An 18,350-nucleotide genomic window follows, 5' to 3' on the forward strand; every position below is an offset into this window, starting at 1 on the left:
GTGGGGTTTTAGGATGTGGGAGAAATAAATAATATGTACATAGTCTGCTAAAACTGGTGAGATTTCATTTTTAACAAGTTCTTCTTCCTCAATTTTTAAAAATAATTATACTTGTGAACAAATATATATATATATCTCATACTATATTAATTACCCAGCCAAGCTTAAATATCATTTAAATAGATCCATTACAAAAAAAAATTATTATTATTCAATTTTGTACATCTCCATTATACACATACGTAAGAGTCTAAATCGACCATGGAAATTAACAGATCTTTCAATCACAACAACAACAATTTTAAAAGAAAGGAAGAAGAATTGGGAAAGGAAGCAACTGCTAGCTTACCTTGGAGAGCCATGCAGATTTGTGCCAGAGCTGGCAGTGGAAGTGAGGTTCTGCTCTATGCGCTGGTAGTTCCTTATCTGAGTAGGGACGGGAATGGGGGTAGCTGCGCTGTGAGGGGACACAGTGGGCTGACACTGCCTGCAGACATCATTCATTGAAAAAGGAAAGAAATACAAGTGAGACCGCTTTCCTTTCATCTGACGCATTGGTGGTATTTAGAGGAAATTCTATAAGAAGCCAAATGATCACTTCTGAATGTGAATAAGAAATGATCATCTTGAAAATATACATAAAGCCAAAAAAAACACACTTGTCCTTTACAGAAGTCTACTGGCCTGCACATGCACATTGAGGAGGAAGACTGGTAAGAAGAAGGGGACAAACGCCCCTCTGCAACAACAGGAAGAGCCACAGGTCACAAAATGCAGCTTCATCTGCTCACATTCTGCTATTCACTCCTCATGCAAGAGGAAAAATACTTCTAGGAAAATATGCTGGGTAAAAGAACAGGAAGTTCAAGAGTAGAGATGACTGGAATGTTTACAAAAGTTATGAGTGCAGTAAGCGTTCCCAAGGAACTTGGACTTTGATGAAGACTGAAAATACACTGTGTGACTCTCCCCACACATAACCCATCTGAGGTCCACATTTTGTAGTGTAGCTGGTTTCTTTCCTTGCTTTTCATAAATTCAGAAACAGCATGTCCTTAGATGACTTTCAATTCAATTTACAACATTAAAACATCAGGGACAGTACTGGGCCTTAAGAAAGATGAGTTATTTCCTTCTTTTGCCCTTCTGTAATTCTAAAAAAGCCACAAACTCTTCCATTTTTGCCCAATTACAACCTTACAGAGATAAAGAGATTATATATTTAGTTACCTAAACAAACAATATGATTATCTTCTAAAGTGTCACTTTAGAACTTTTGGAACCATTATTTCATATTTAAATGAAAAGAAAATCTAGGGACTTCCTGGGTGGTCCAGTGGTTAAGACTCTGCGCTCCCAGTGCAGGGGGCCTGGGCTGGATCCCTAGTCAGGGAACTAGATCCCCCATGTCTCAACTAAGACCCAGCGCAGCATGCATGCATGAATGAATGAATAAGCAAATAAATATTAAAAAAAAAGAATCTGGGCTTCCCTGGTGGCGCAGTGGTTGAGAGTCCGCCTGCCGATGCAGGGGACACGGGTTCGTGCCCCAGTCTGGGAAGATCCCACATGCCGCGGAGCGGCTGGGCCCGTGAGCCATGGCCTCTGGGCCTGCGCATCCGGAGCCTGTGCTCCACAACGGGAGAGGCCACAGCAGTGAGAGGCCCGTGTACCGCAAAAAAAAAAAAAAAAAAAAAAAAAAAAGAATCTAAGAGACAAAAGTACCCCCAAATTATACATCTAGATATTAATGGGTAAACACTAAATAAAGATGTAATTTGGGACATCAGTAACATAAAGGTGGGGGGCAGTATACTCTATACGAGTAGAGTTTTTATATGTGATTGAAGTTGTTATCAGTTTCAAATAGACTGTTATAACTTTAAATTATTTTATATAATCTCAATGGTAACCTCAAAGAATATACCTACAGAATATACACAATAGGAAATGAGAAGAGAATCAAAGCATATCAGTACTGAAAAAAACAACAAAATACAAAGGTAGTAAGAGAGGAAATGAGGGACAAAAGAGCCACAAGACATACAGAAAAGTAACGAAATTGCAGTAATAAATCTTTCCCTATTAGGCTGGAAGTGAAAGGATGGAAAGAGATATTCCATGCAAATGGTACCCAAAGGAGAACAGGGATGGCTACACTAACATCAGACAAAATAGACTTTCAGTCAGATGCTGTTATAAGAAACGAAAAAAGGACATTATATAATGATAAAAGGGTCAATTAACCAGGAAGACATAACAATTATATATATTCATGCACCAAACATCAGCACTACCACATATATGAGGCACATACATAACAGGCTTGAAGGGAGAAAAGACAATTCTACAAAAATAATCGCAGGCTGAACCCACACCCTCAATCATGGATAGAACCACCAGATGTAAAACCAATAAAGAAACAACCACCCGAACAGCACCACAGACAACAGGACCTAACAGACGTTGCAGAACACTCCCCCCACTGACAGAACACATTTTTCTCTGATGCACTGGAAACATTCTCCAGGACATACCACATGGTAGGCCACAAAACAAATCTTAACAAATTTAAATCATACAAAGTATCTTTTCCAATCAATCACAAAGGATAGAAACTAGAAATCAACAGCAGAAGGAAAACTAGAAAATCCACAAATACATGGAAACTAAGCAACACAACTCTTAAACAACCTATGGGTCAAAGAAGAAATCTTGGAAAAAATCAGCAAATAACCTGAGAAAAAGAAAAATGAAAACACAATGTACCAAAACTTATGGGATACAGTGAAAGTAGTGCTAAGATGAAGTTTGTATCTCACATTTGAAAAGGTCTCAAGTCAACAATCTAACTCTGTCCCTCAAGGAACTAGAAAAAGAAGACAACTAAACTCAAAGCTAGCAGAAGGAAGGAAATAACAGGTAGATGGCAGAACATATACAGATTGTGCATCTTGATTTATTCAGAACTCTTTTTCTAAGATTCTGGTTGTCTTCCACTTGAGGGAAGGAAATAATAAAGATTAGAGGAGAGGTAAAGAAAACTGAGAAAATGGAAAAACAATAGAAAAAAAATCAAGGAAACTAAGAGTTGGTTTATTTTTTTTAATAAAAATCAATGAAATTGGCAAACACTTAGCAAGATTAACTAAGGATAAAAGAGAAAAGACTCAAAATCAGAAAGGAAAGAAGGGACATAACTAATGCCACAGAAATAAAAAGGATTTTAAGAGAATACTATGAACAATTGCTTACCAACAAACTGATAACCTAGAAGATACAGAAAAAAATCCTACAAATACACAAACTACCAAGACTGGATCATGAAGAAAGAAAATGTGAACAGACCCATTACTAGTAATGAGACTGAATCAGTAACTGAAAACCTCCCAACAAAGAAAAGTCTAGGACCAGAGAGCTTCACTGGTGAATTCTATCGAACAGTTAAAGACTTAACACAAACACCCAAACTCTTCCAAAAATTTGAAGAGGAGGGAACACTCCCAAAGTCATTCCATGAGTTCAGCATTACTCTAGTACCAAAGCCAGACACAGACACTACAAGAAAACTACAGAATATCCCTGATGAAATTTGATGTGAAAATCCTCAACAAAATACTAGCAAACCAAATTCAACAGCACCTTAAAAGGATCAAACACCATGACCAAATGGGATTTACAGTATACCACCATTAACAGAACAAGGACAAAAACCACATGATCATTGCAATTGATGCAGAAAGAGCATTTGTCAAAATCCAACACCCTTTCATGATAAAACCACTAAATTAAATAGGAACAGAAGGAAATTACCTCAGTATAATAAAGGTCATATATGAAAAGCCCACAGCTAACAGCATACTCAATGGTGAAAGACAGAAAGCCTTTCTTCTACGATCAGTAATGAGACAAGAATGGCCACTCTCAACACTTCTATTCAACGTAGAATTCCCAGCCAGAGCAATTAGGCAAGAAAAAGAAATTAAAGTCTTTCAAACTGGAAAGGAAGAAGTAAAATTATCTCTGTTCACAGATAACATGACCTTAAATGCAGAAAACTTTAAAGATTTCACAAGCAAAAAAACCCCAAAACACATTAGAGCTAGCAAACTCAGCAAAGGTGCAGGATGCAAAATCAAAACCCACAAATCAGCTGTATTTCCATTTACTAAAAATGAAAAATCCCAAAAGGAAATTAAGAAAACAATCTCACCAACAATAGTATCAAAAAGAATAAAATACTGAGGAGTAAGTCTAACCAAGGAGACGAAAGACTTCTATGCTGAAAACTACAAAACACTGCTAAAAGAAATTAAAGAAGACATCTCATATTCATAGATTGGATGACTTAGTATTTAAGATGTCAACAGTACTACCCAAAGTGTTTTATATGGATCAGTGCAATCCCTATCAAAATCCCAGTGGCGGGGAGGGGGAAGGGTAAGCTGTGACAAAGTGAGAGAGTGGCATGGACATATATACACTACCAAATGTAAAACAGACAGCTAGTGGGAAGCAGCCGCATAGCATTAGGGAGATCAGCTCGATGGTTTGTGACCACCTAGAGGAGTGGGATGGGGAGGGTGAGAGGGAGGGAGACGCAAGAGGGAAGAGATATGAGAACATATGTATATGTATAACTGATTCACTTTGTTATAAAGCAGAAACTAACACACCATTGTAAAGCAATTATACTCCAATAAAGATGTTAAAAAAAAATCCCAATGGCAATTTTTGCATAAATAGAAAAATAAAAAAATCTATCCTAGAATTCACATGGAATCTGCAAGGACCCTGAATAGTCAAAATAATCTTGGAAAAGAAGAATAAAATTAGAGGTCTCATACTTCTTTTTATTTTTTTTTTGCTGCGCCACACGGCTTGTGGGATCTTAGTTCCCCAACCAGGGATTGAACCCAGGCCCACAGCAGTGAAAGCACTGAGACCTAACCATTGGACCACCAGGGAATTCCTGGAGGTCTCATACTTTTTTATTTAAAAACATATGTCAGAACTTCTCTGGTGGCGCAGTTGTTAAGAAACTGCCTGCCAATGCAGGGGACACAGGTTCAAGCCCTGGTCCGGGAAGATCCCACATGCTGTGGAGCAACTAAGCCCGTGCACCACAACTACTGAGCCTGTGCTCTAGAGCCCGTGCTCCACAACAAGAGAGGCTACCACAATGAGAAGCCCACGCACCACAACGAAGAGTAGCCCCTGCTCGCCACAACTAGAGGAAGCCCACGCACAGCAAGGAGGACCCAACACAACCAAAAATAAATAAATTTTAAAAAACATATTACAAAGCTACAGTAATCAAAACAGTGTGGCACTGGCATAAAGACAGATCTATAGACCAGTAGAGCAGAACAGAGAGCCCAGAAACAAACATTTGCATACATGGACAAATGATCTATGACAAGGGTGCCAGCACCAACTCAATGGAGAAAGGACAGTCTCTTCAGCAAATGGTGCTGGGAAAACTAGACATCCACAGGCAAAAAATGAAACTGGACCCTTATCTTATGCCGTATACAAAAATCAACTAAAAATAGATTAAAGATCTAAATATAACAATATAATATATAACCATATAAAAGTATATGGAGGGACTTCCCTGGTGGCACAGTGGTTAAGAATGCACCTGCAAATGCAGGGGACATGGGTTCAAGCCCTGGTCTGGGAAGACCCCACATGCCGCAGAGCAACTAAGCTCGTGTGCCACAACTACTGAGCCTGTGCTCTAGAGCCCGTGAGCCACAACTACTGAGCCCGTGTGCCACAACTACTGAAGCCTGTGCACCTAGAGCCTGTGCTCTGGAACAAAAGAAGCCACCACAATGAGAAGCCCCCGCTTGACACAACTACAGAAAGCTGGTGCGCAGCAATAAAGAGCCAACAAAGCCAAAAATAAATACATAAATAAATAAATGTATATTAAAAAAATAATAAGTATATGGAGACCTGTTCCACAACATTGTGGATATACTTAATGCTATTATTCAACTCAAACTGAAAAATGGTTAAGATGGCAGATTTTATGTTTTTTAACACAATTTAAAAAGTTTTTAAAGAATAGATTGTGAAACAAAATAAATTTTACATCAGGAACACAGAGTTCTATAACTTTACTCACACACACAAAAAATATGAAAAAATGTTTAGTGAAATATATGCAAACATACCCTCCACACACCAAGAACTCATTAGAAGCATGTCTGCCAGCAGTGCCCATCGGCATATCATCTAAAGGAAAAAGAGAAAAATACAGTCAGTTCTGCTATACCACCTGTTTAAAAAATGTATATTGTTCCAACATGACTATTAGGAAACAATCTGATCACAGTATGAATTTACCATTTGCTTACGTTGTGATTTTGCCCATGAGTAACAACAGGTGAGCATGGAACACTGCACCCAGCTGAATTCACAGGCTGGCAACATCAGGTCTTTTCAGGGTAAGTGTCATACTTATTGCAGTGTATACATATTTCTTCACCTTTTAACATGTGCAAAATCTGTGCTGTTTTTATCATGTTCCTTTTCATGTGCCAAGGACAAAGGTTTTGAGTGTTGTGCTCCTAATCCCAAATTGCCCATAAACTCTGTGGTTTTTACTGAACTACTCTGCAGGGTGTGGTGACTTTTAGGAACAAGTGTGTCACATTCTAGTACAGCTGCCTGTATCCGAAGTCTAATTCACTCTAACGCTGGAGCACCCACACTCCTGCATGACACTCTCCTGTGTCTTGCACGGGTAGCTGAACAAGATGTCATGAAACTGGGGCCTCTTGGACACAGATGCCACAGGCCATCTTCATGCTCAGACATCATCCATCTAAGGGAATAGAGTGCAGCTCAGAACACAGGGGCCTGTCGCCTCTATACCCACTAGATCATACTGCCCTGTGTGACCTTTACATGGCTGCAAAGGTATAATTCATATGTGTTGATGTGAAATAGCAGTGTTGACCAAATAATATAAATTTTTAAAAATAAAATAAACTATGGTAACCTCAAAATACTCAAAAAGGAAAAAAATAATCACAAATATCCTTTTGAATGGCCATACATGGAACTGAGAAATACATTTACTTTGGTCACTACTCTCATGAAGCTTACATTCTAGTAGTGAAAGAAGGTAATAATACCAGGCAGTGATAAGATGTATAAAAGGAAAATGGGGGCTTCCCTGGTGGCGCAGTGGTTGAGAATCCGCCTGCCAATGCAGGGGACATGGGTTCGAGCCCTGGTCTGGGAAGATCCCACATGCCGCGGAGCAACTGGGCCGGTGAGCCACAACTACTGAGCCTGCGCATCTGGAGCCTGTGTTCCACAACGAGAGGCCGCAATAGTGAGAGGCCCACGCACCGCAATGAAGAGTGGCCCCCGCTCGCCGCAACTAGAGAGAGCCCTCGCACAGAAACAAAGACCCAACACAGCCAAAAATAAATAAATAAATGTATTAAAAAAAAAAAAAAGGAAAATGAATCAGGGTAAGGGGATAAAGAGAGGGGCAAGGAAGGAGTCGATTTTAAAGACAATAGTTTCCTATGGAGGAAACGGGGCAGAGGGGACAGGGTTGGAAGCTGGAGTTCACTAAGAGTTCAACTCTTCATTTTGTAGCTTTGAGTTTGGAATCATACATCATTATGAAACAAAATTAAGTCAAAAGAAAAGAACAAGCCCTAGAAATCAAAAATAAAATGAAGCAATGGAACCTAATCATATATCAACTTGATAGCATAACCACCAGAGGGGAATGAATGCTTTCTCTCTTTTTTTTTAAGTTCTTTATTGAGGATTTTTTGTGGAACAGGAGGACTACAGGGGCCTGGAGTTGGGTGTTTCCCACACCCCCCCCAATTAAATTACTGAGTTTAAAGTCACTTGAAAGCATCCCCAGATTTCCCTGGTGGCACAGTGGTTAAGAACCCACCTGCCAATGTAGGGCACACAGGTTCGAGCCCTGGTCCGGGAAGATCTCACACGCCACGGAGCAACTAAGCCTGTGTGCCACAACTACTGAGCCTGCACTCTAGAGATTGCGAGCCACAACTACTGAGCCCAAGTGCTGCAACTACTGAAGCCCCCACACCTAGAGCCCGTGCTCTGCAACAAGAGAAGCCACCACAATGAGGAGCCCGCGCACTGCAATGAAGAGTAGCCCCCGCTCACCGCAACCAGAGAAAAGCTTGCATGAAGCAACGAAGACCCAATGCAGCCAAAAATAAAAATAAAAAAAATAAATAAATTTATTTTTAAAAAAAGAATCTTATTTCTTTAAAAAAAGAAAGAATTACAAGGCATATCAAAAGGCAAAAAAAAAAACAAAACTTTTTTTTTTTTTGAGGGGGTACGTGGGCCTCTCACTGTTGTGGCCCCTCCCGTTGCAGACCACAGGTTCCGGACGCACAGGCTCAACGGCCATGGCTCACGGGCCCAGCCACTCCGCGGCACGTGGGATCTTCCCGGACCAGGGCACGAACCCGTGTCCCCTGCAATGGCAGGCGGACTCTCAACCACTGTGCCACCAGGGAAGCCCCCAAAAAAAAACACACTTTGAAGAGACATAGAAAGCATCAGAACCAGACATGGTGAGGATGTTGGAATTATCAGACAGGGAATTTAAAACAAGTATGATTAATATGCTCAGGGCTCTAATGGGGAAAGCAGACAGCATGCAAGAACAGATGGGCAAGGTAAGCAGAGAGGGAAATCCTAAGGAAGATCCCAAAAGAAATGCTGGAGATAAACACTGTAACATTAATGAAGAATGTCTTTGGTGTGCTTATTAGTAGACTGGACATGTTTGAGGGCAGAATCTCTAAGCAACAGTATTATTTCAAGAGAATCCTTGAAAACCCAAAAACAAAGAGAACAAAGACTTAAAAAAAAAAAAACCCAAAAAACAGAATATCCACAGTCCGTGGGACAACTATAAAAGGTGTAACATATGCATAATGGTGATTCCAGAAGGAGAAGAAAGAGGAGCAACAGAAGGAAATATTTGAAACAATGACTGAGAATTTCTGTAAATTAATGTCAGACACCAAGCTACAGATCCAGGAAGCTCAGAAAACACCCAGCAGGGTAAATGCCCCAAACAACTACACGTCAGCATGTCATTTTCAAATTATAGAAAATCAAACATAAAGAAAATATCCTGAAAGAAGCCAGAGGAAAGGAACACCATACCTACAGAGGAACAAAGATTAAGAATTACATAGACTTCTCATCAGAAACCATGCAAGCAGAAAGAGAGTGGAGGGAAATATTTAAGGTGTTGAGAGAAATAAACCACCAACTTAGAATTCTTTACACTGCAAAATTATCCTCCAAAATGAAGGAGAAATAAAGACTCTCAGACAAATAAAAATTGAGGGGATTTGTTGCCAGTAGATCTGCCTTGCAAGAAGTTCTTTAGAGAGAAGGAAAATAATATGGATCAGAAAACAATCTACATAAAGAAAGGAAGAACACTGAAGAAGGAATAAGTGAAGGTAAAATAAAAACTTTTATTTTTATTATTATTTTTTAATTGGAGTAAAATTGCTTTACAATGTTGTTAAGTTTCTGCTGTACAATGAAATGAATCAGCTATATATCCCCTCCCTCTTGGACCTCCCTCCCACCCCCCCGCACCCCACCCGTCTAGGTCGTCACAGAGCACTGAGCTGATCTCCCTGTGCTATACAGCAGGTTCCCACTAGCTATCTATTTTACACATGATAGTGTATTTATGTCAAACCTAAGCTCCCAATTCGTCCTAGCTTCCCCTTCCCCACCGTGTCCACATGTCCATCCTCTATGTCTACACCTCTATTCCTGCCCTGGAACTAGGCACATATGTACCATTTTTCTAGATTCCACATATATGCGTTAATATACAGTATTCGTTTTTCTCTTTCTGGCTTAGTTCACTCTGGATGACAGACTCTAGGTCCATCCACATCTCTACAAATGACCCAATTTCATTCCTTTTTATGGCTGAGTAATATTCCACTGTATATACGTACCACATCTTCTTTATCCATTCACCTATCATTGGACATTTAGGTTGTTTCCATGTCCTGGTTATTGTAAATAGTGCTACAATGAACATTGGGGTACATGTGTCCTCTTGAATTATGGTCTTCTCAGGGTACATGCCCAGTAGTGGGGTTGCTGGGTCATATGGTAGTTCTATTTTTAGTTTTTTAAGGAACCTCCATACTGTTCTCCATAGTGTATCTGTATCAATTTACATTCCCACCAGCAGTGCAAAAGGGTTCCCTTTTCTCCACACCCTCTCCAGCATTTATTGTTTATAGATTTTTTGATGATGGCCATTCTGACTGGTGTGAGGTGATACCTCATTGCAGTTTTGATTTGCGTTTCTCTAATAATTAGTGATGTTGAGCATCTTTTCACGTGCCTCTTGGCCACCTGTATGTCTTCTTTGGTGAAATGTCTGTTTAGGTCTTCTGCCTGTATTTTAATTGGATTGTTTGTTTTTTTTTGATATTGAGCTCCATGAGCTGTTTACAGGTAACAATCTGTTCAAAATAACAACAGCAACAATGTACTCGGTTATGTATGCTTCCCTACATATCTTATGTGTATATATACATACACACCTATGTAGCTTATATATAAGTGAAATTAATGACAGCAATGATACAAGGGATGGGAGGAAGGAATTAGGATTATTTTGTTATTGATACTATAAGAAACCCACATTATTTATGAATGGTACAGCATATTTGAAGGTGGACTTGGATTAGTTACACATGTATATTGCAAATCTAAGGCAACCACTAAAAAAAATTAAAAAGAGGTATAATTGATATGCTAAGAAAGGAAAGAAAATAGAACCAAAATAAATGCTCAATTAAAACCACAAAAGGTAGAAAAAGAGTGGAAGACAAATACAAGAACAAAGATCAAGGACAACAGAAAACAGTAATGAATATGGTAGATACTAATCCAGGTACAGCAATAATCACTTTTAACATCAGTGGTGTAAATGCACAATTAAAAGACAGAAATTTCAAAGAAGATACACAGATGGCCAACAGGCACATGAAAAGATGCTCAACATTGCTTATTATTAAAGAAACGCAAATCAAAACCGCAGTGAGGTACACCACCTCACACCAGTCTGAATGGCTACCATCAAAAAGTCTACAAATAATAAATGCTGGAGAGGGTGTGGAGAAAAGGAAACCCTCCTACACTGTTGGTGGGAATGTAAATTGGTGCAGCCACTATGGAGAACAGTATGGAGGTTCCTCAAAAAACTAAAAATAGAGCTACCATATGATCCAGCAATCCTACTCCTGGGGATATATCTGGAGAAAACTCTAATTCAAAAAGATAACATGCACCCGTATGTTCATAGCAGCACTATTCACAATGGCCAAGACATGGAAACAACCTAAAGGTCCATCAACAGATGAATGGGTAAAGAAGACATTGTACATATACACAATGGAAATCACTGATAAAAAAGAATGAAAAATGACATTTACAGCTTCATGGCTGGATCTAGAGATTATTACACTAAGTGAAGTAAGTCAGACAGAGAAAAACAAATACCATATATCACTTATATGTGGAATCTAAAAAAATGATACAAATGAACTTATGTACAAAACAGAAACAGACTCACAGACATAGAAAACAAACTTATGGTTAGCAAAGGGGATAAGGAGGGATAAATTAGGAGTTTGGGATTAACATATACACACTACTGTATATAAAACAGATAACCAACAAGAACCTATACTGTATAGCACAGATAACTCTATTCAATATCTTGTAATAACCTATAATGGAAAATAATCTGAAAGAGAATACATATATACATATATGTATAACTGAATCACTTTGCTGTACACTTGAAAATAACACAACATTGTAAATTAACTATACTTCAATTTTAAAAAAAGTAGGAAAGGGGGAGGGGGAGCTGTACAGATGAGCCACGAGTCCCACCCACAATGCAGGAGCTGCAGTCCCCTTCAAAAAAAAAAAAAAAAAAATCAGTGGCTTCCAGGGGTTAGGTGGGGAGAAATAAGTAGGTAGACCACAGAGGATTTTTAAGGCAGTGAAAATGCTCTGTATAATAACAATGGTGGAAACATGTCATTATACATTTGTCCAAACCACAGAATGTACACCACCAAGAGTGAACTCTAAAGTAAACTGTGGACGTTAGGTGATTATTATGTGTCAATGTCGGTTCATCGTTGGTGACAAATGTACCACTCTGGTGACTGATGATGACAATGGGGGAAGCTATGCAATGAGGGGTACATAAGGGTATATGGGAAATCTCTGTACCTTTCTCTCAATTTTGTTGTATAACCTAAAACTGCCCTAAAGAATTAAATCTTAGCGAGCTCCCTGATGGACTAGCGGTTAGGGTTCCAAGCTTTCACTACCGTGGCCCAGGTTCAGTCCCTGGGTGGGGAAATGAGATCCCGCAAGCCGCGTGCCGTGGCCAAAAAGGAAAATTTAAATCTTTTTAAAAACTATCTTATACATATGATATACTTCACAATAAAAAATTTTTACTAATTACATGGCAGGGTGTGGTCAACCATAACAAATGCTGTGGATACATCAAAAAGATGAGGACTGAGAAATGACCCCTGGGATTTGGCAGCATAAAAAGACCTCGACAGGAGCAGTTTTGGAAAAAATAAATGTTTTTAAGACAACATTTATACAAATACAAAAAAAAAACAAAGGTAACTTGAATAAAACAAAAGGTGTGAATGTCCTTTATGTAGAAAAGTATAAACATGCATCAAAACACACTGAAGAAATCTAAGTAAGTGGAGGAACAAACACACAAACATTCTTGAGTAGACAATTCTCTAGGTCCCTGAATAGGTCTTAGAGAATCAATACAATGCTGATCAAAATCCCCAAATGGTTTTTTGTAGGATTTTCAAGTTGAAATTAAACTATATGGCGGGGGGAAAGGGGGCCAAGAATAGCCCGGGTGACTCCACAGAATTCTAGGATGCTCCCCACCATCACCTTCCACCCCATCTACGCACACACACTGAAACAAATCCTTTACATAAGCCTGATATGACAAGTCTGGAACTGCATATCAGTGTAGAAAGGACAGAATATTCAATAAATAATGCTAGGGTAATTGATAGAGCCCTTATTCCATCTACACAAATTAATTCCAGGTAAAGTTAAATATGAAAAAAAACCATGAAAATCTTTAGAAGGCACCATGATAACGTTGGGGCAGCATGGCAGAGGTGTTAGTGGCTACAACTTGCTTATACCAATATTTTATAGAGCTGAAGTTGTACATATCTAGAGCATCCACCTGGAAGAAATTCTGGCACAAGGACATCTGTTATAACACATTTTGAACAGTAAAAAGATAGAAATGTTCCAAGTCATAATCAGTAGGGAAATGGATAAACTATGGTTTAGTTGTACTATAAATATTATATATTAAAATGAACTACATACACACCTAGATATAGATCTAGATACACAGCAAAAATATGAATAAAAAAGCAAACTACAGAAAACAATATTCTATATAACATTTACTTGAAACTAAAATCATAAAAATACTATATGTTCTTTATGGATACAGGGGCATATTAGAATTACAAATCAAGGGGAAGAATATATCTCTGGCAAGAGAAGAATGATGCAAGGTACTCTGGCTGTACCTACGGCATTTTATACCTTTAAAAAGACATCAAACATATATGGCAAAATGCTGACATAAATAAAACTAGCGTGGTGGATGATTTGAGTATCTGCTGCATTATTTTGTTTTGAAATATTTCACAATTTAAAAAGTTTTAATTACCTTTGTAGTGAAATAAAACCACCACACAGGATGATTTTTAAAGTCAGCTCCCATCTCTCATCACACGGATCAGGGCCCGCCGCTTGCCTTATGTGCCGTGTGTGTTTCCCCTGCCCCAAAGCATGTTTGGTCTAGGGCCACAGCCTTCACAACAGCCAGCACAGGGGTGAACGTAAGCAGCTACTAAATACGTATTTGACAAACAACTAGAGACCTCTTGATACAAACGTCTCCAACTTTCTACATCTGCACACAGTCAACTGGGTACTATTCACTTGTTGAAAGTAATCACATTTCCAAACCATGTTTCCGTCCTTTTTCATGGTTTTGTCTAACTTCTCTTTTTGTAGGTTTTCTGATGCCCTTCACTGTTCCACAGAACCCTGACTGTATTTAGTCAGCTTGGATTCTGCCTCCCTTATAAAAACTCTTCCTGTAAATTTATGAGGCTCATTCCTGAACTCAGGCCAGTAGCTCCTGAAGCACCATCCAGACTGTTTTTAAGACCCTTTGACTCTCAGGTTTTTTCCACAAGAGGTCTTCCTTTAATTCCTTTCCTTAAATTTAATTTCTCTCATTATGTTGGCTTCTCTATTCCTTTCTGTTTGGGTACAAACAGAATTTGAGATCATTTCCTACAAAGTTTTCATCTACCTTCAGAATCCAAGGTTACTGTCTTATAGAAGATGACTGAGCAGATTACAGGAAGGTAGGTAGATAGTTTTGGGAATTCCATCAACTAAATAAAATGTCCATTTGAAAAGGTGTCCTACACAAGACAGCGTGATATAAAGGTTAAAAAATGCTAGTCTAGTAAATTCAGAAATATAACGTGTACAAGCAGAAAAGATTCTCACATGAGTGGTCTGACGAGGTGTTGTGTGGAACCAAAACAAAGTCATCCGTGTCACAAGAAGAGCTCTTGCTACTAGCACTGGCGGACCCTCTGGGCACCTGCAGGGAGCTGGGGGGGCCCAGCGGTGGGGAGGGTAAGCTTTCCTCCTGAAAATGCTGCACATCTGGAAGGGACTAAAATTAACAACATAAAATTAAAAGTGCCCTCACAATAAAATGCAAGTCAGAATAGCCATCAGACTAAGGAATATTTTTTTCATGAAAGTGGCATAGAGTTCAATTCCATTTAAGGTTTAAAAAAACCTCTCTTTGGAAAATCTTTCCCTTAGAAAAGCACAGTTTAAAGTGTCTTTGCATAACGACTTCTACAATGTTTTCCAAAAATGATACTTAAAAATACATCATACCAAAACAACAACAACAACAACAAAAAACCCATTATACCAGTTATCACATGTACACGCTGCCTCTCCTGAAATGGTCGAGGTGAGTTTTTATCATCTCCACATCCCCGTTTCAGCACATGGCCTAGCAAAACAGATACTCAATACCCGTTTACTTAATGACTAAAACAAAACGTCCAGGGACTTTAAGTTAATGACATCCTGCACACACAAAGTTTTAAATCTCCAATGAAGAAAACATTATAAAAGGGAAAGCAAGAGACCCATGTTCACAGTAAGGATAAGGGCACGTAAGCACAGAGATTATTTACACTTGCAGAGGAGACATTTAGAAAACCTTACAGGCGTGCGTGTGTTCCTTTTGTGTTCTTTTTTGTCAGGGGAAGGAGTTGATTTGTGGGAGACAGGACAGGAAGGGAAGAAAAGCATATAGAGATATTTAAAGATACGTGGGTGTAAGTAGCTATAGACCTCTTGACACTTGCCCACTTCAAGGACACTAGTGACAACTCTAACTGAATGTCTTCAACATACAATAGTTTCCTAAAACAATGAACTTCATAATTTATTGTGTTAGGTCCCCATTACCATGTTTAACCTTTGTTTCTATTTAAGAAAAAGAAAAATACTACATAATGCTCTTTAAACCCCAGTCTTAAACTGCTAGTGCTCCTCTGAATGTCACTGAGCAATGAAATCAGTCTCAAATCTCCTTATCACTTGTGTGTGTGTGTGTGTGTGCGTGTTTGACATACACATGATATAAATTCTCCTTATCACTTTCTGAAGAGCACTTATGCTTCAAGGTTATAAAGAGAGAGGAAGATCGAGGGACTAACACTACGGAGCACCTACCATGGGCTAGGCACTGTTAAGGGCTTTCCATGTATTATCTAACTTCAGCCCTGTTCTGAAATCCATTTCATATGTAAATAAACAAAACTCAGAAGATTAGGAAATCTGCCAACTGAGGAGCAGTTAAGCTGGGCTGGATTCCAAGTATCTAACTCCACGATTTCTTTCCAGTGCCATTTCTTTCCAGGCAGGAACTCTCTCAATTTCTTCCTTTGCTATTATTTATAAAATCACCTTCATCCACAACCACTTGGGTGGAAGAGATGCTTCTTGCATTCAAAGCTAACCTCTCCACTAATTCTCCCCACCTCCTCAAGGACCCAGATCACTCCCCTATGCCCCTGACACTTTCACCCTCTCCCTTTATTCTGGCTTTTTTCCCCTCTGCACACAAGCATGTTTAATTTTTCCACATCTCAAATCAATGCAGCCCTCTCAATTACCATCTTCTCTCCCTTCTTCACTTAACAATGTTTCTTGAAGCTTCAGTCTTCACTGACCCCAATTCCTCACCCCCTGTGTGTCGCCTAATCCACCATAATCCACTTCCTGCTTTCAACCCTCCACCAAAACCACCTTTATTAAGCTTACTGGGGACCCCTTTGGCCGCATTCTCCGGAGGCTCCTCTATGCCTTAAGTTACCTGACTCTGCAACTCCGACACTGTGGGCTGCTCTTCTCCTGACCCACCGCCTCCATTCAGTGACCCTACTCTTTTGCTTTCCCCGCTACTTCTTAGTCTCCTTTGCCCCTTGACAGGGAGGAGTGGCTTGCGGGATTCCCCAGGGCCACCCTGGGCCTCCACTCGGCGCTCTTCGTAGCCTCACCTGGGGTCACTCTCACCATCCTGCCTCAGCTACCACTGCCAGAGTGACGACTGCAGCCCTGCCTCTCCCAGGCTGCCCCCACGCCTGCACACCACCAGCGCATCGCATCTGTGCTCCCTCGCTGAGTGGCTCCATCTAAGTCCACCCACTTGGTTCCCATCAAGATCATCCTCTTCCTTAGGTCCCAAGTTCAAGCAATCTCCAAGCGCCACAAACTCTTCACCTTGCGCTTCCTGGCCCCTCGTCTTCCCCTTTCCTACTGCTGACTTACTTCAAGCCCTCATTCTCAATAAAAATAAAGCAAAACCAAAACCAAACCAAAAAATCTGCAATGGTCACAGGTTGTTCTCTTTGATCTAGTAGAGAGGCTGCTCTCCTTGTCCGATCCAATCCTCCACCTGCTTACAGAGGAACTTATTTGCTAAAACACAGTGGATCAGATGACGCCTCCGCTTAAGATCTCTCAAATGGCTCACCACACAAAGTCTGGCCTCCTCTGCTCAGTGCCCAAATTCTGCCAAGACACAGCCTCTCCCTACCCTTCTGGCTCTGCTTTCCCCTCAGCACATCACCAATGCTCTCTGCACCCTACAGACTGAACTGTCAGAGAAGCCTGTCCAACAGAGCTTCCTGCAACGATGGGAGAGTTCTGTTCTATCCAGCGTGGTGGCCACCAGCTACATGTGGCTATGAGCAGTTGAAATGTGGCCGGGGAGACTAAGGAGCTGAACTTACATTTCACTTAATTCTAATAAACGTTATGGCCAAGGACGGCTACAGATTCCTTCAGCGGGTCACCATTCCACAGGGATTCCTCTGCTTACAACACCACTCTTCTACAAATTCACCGTGCTTACTCTTCCTTCAAAACTCAGCTCAAGGGCTTCCCTGGTGGCGCAGTGGTTGAGAATCTGCCTGCCAGTGCAGGGGATACGGGTTCAAGCCCTGGTCCGGGAAGATCCCACATGCCACGGAGTAACTAAGCCCGTGCACCACAACTACTGAGCCTGCACTCTAGAGCCTGCGAGCCACAACTACTGAGCCCGTGTGCCACAACTACTGAAGGCCGCCTGCCTAGAGCCCGTGCTCCACAACAAGAGAAGCCACCGCAATGAGAAGCCCGCGCAACACAACGAAGAGTAACCCCCGCTCGCCACAACTAGAGAAAGCCTGCATGCAGCAACGAAGACCCAATGCAGCTGAAAATAAATAAATAAACAAACAAAAACAAAAAACTCAGCTCAGTGCCTCTCCTGAGCATCTTTGCTGGCTTCTTAGTCTGATTTCATGCCCCTCATCCACACTCCCACAGGCAGTAAAGGCGTGTATACATATGCTTCTATAGCGATGCTTTACCTGCCTCTTCTCCACACAATTAAACTAAAAGCTCCTCAATGAAGGGATCTGGTCATATCTTCCACTGGTATCAACTGAAACTTCACATAAAGTAGGCATTTAATAAATGTGATTAAAGCGATATTCAAGAGATATTATCTAAATAGCATTTAGCCTATAGCTAGTATCATAACTAAAAGAGTGATTTGAGTTTTTTGTTACAGAGTTTTTGTT

General features: G+C 40.2%; 1 protein-coding gene across 1 annotated transcript in view; it reads right to left on the reverse strand.

Moving 5' to 3' along the window:
* ULK2 (unc-51 like autophagy activating kinase 2) overlaps positions 1 to 18,350 on the reverse strand; it is a 64,451-nt gene that overhangs the window by 19,393 nt on the left and 26,708 nt on the right. The window contains exons 13-15 of the mRNA XM_079726064.1: positions 14,698 to 14,869; positions 6,186 to 6,246; positions 350 to 487 (exon numbers count right to left, since the gene is read on the reverse strand). Of these exons, the coding sequence (XP_079582190.1) occupies positions 350 to 487; positions 6,186 to 6,246; positions 14,698 to 14,869 (371 nt within the window). The remainder of the gene's footprint in view (positions 1 to 349; positions 488 to 6,185; positions 6,247 to 14,697; positions 14,870 to 18,350) is intronic.

The sequence above is a fragment of the Hyperoodon ampullatus genome, assembly GCF_949752795.1.
Source record: "Hyperoodon ampullatus genome assembly, chromosome: 19".
Classification (NCBI taxonomy): domain Eukaryota; kingdom Metazoa; phylum Chordata; class Mammalia; order Artiodactyla; family Ziphiidae; genus Hyperoodon; species Hyperoodon ampullatus.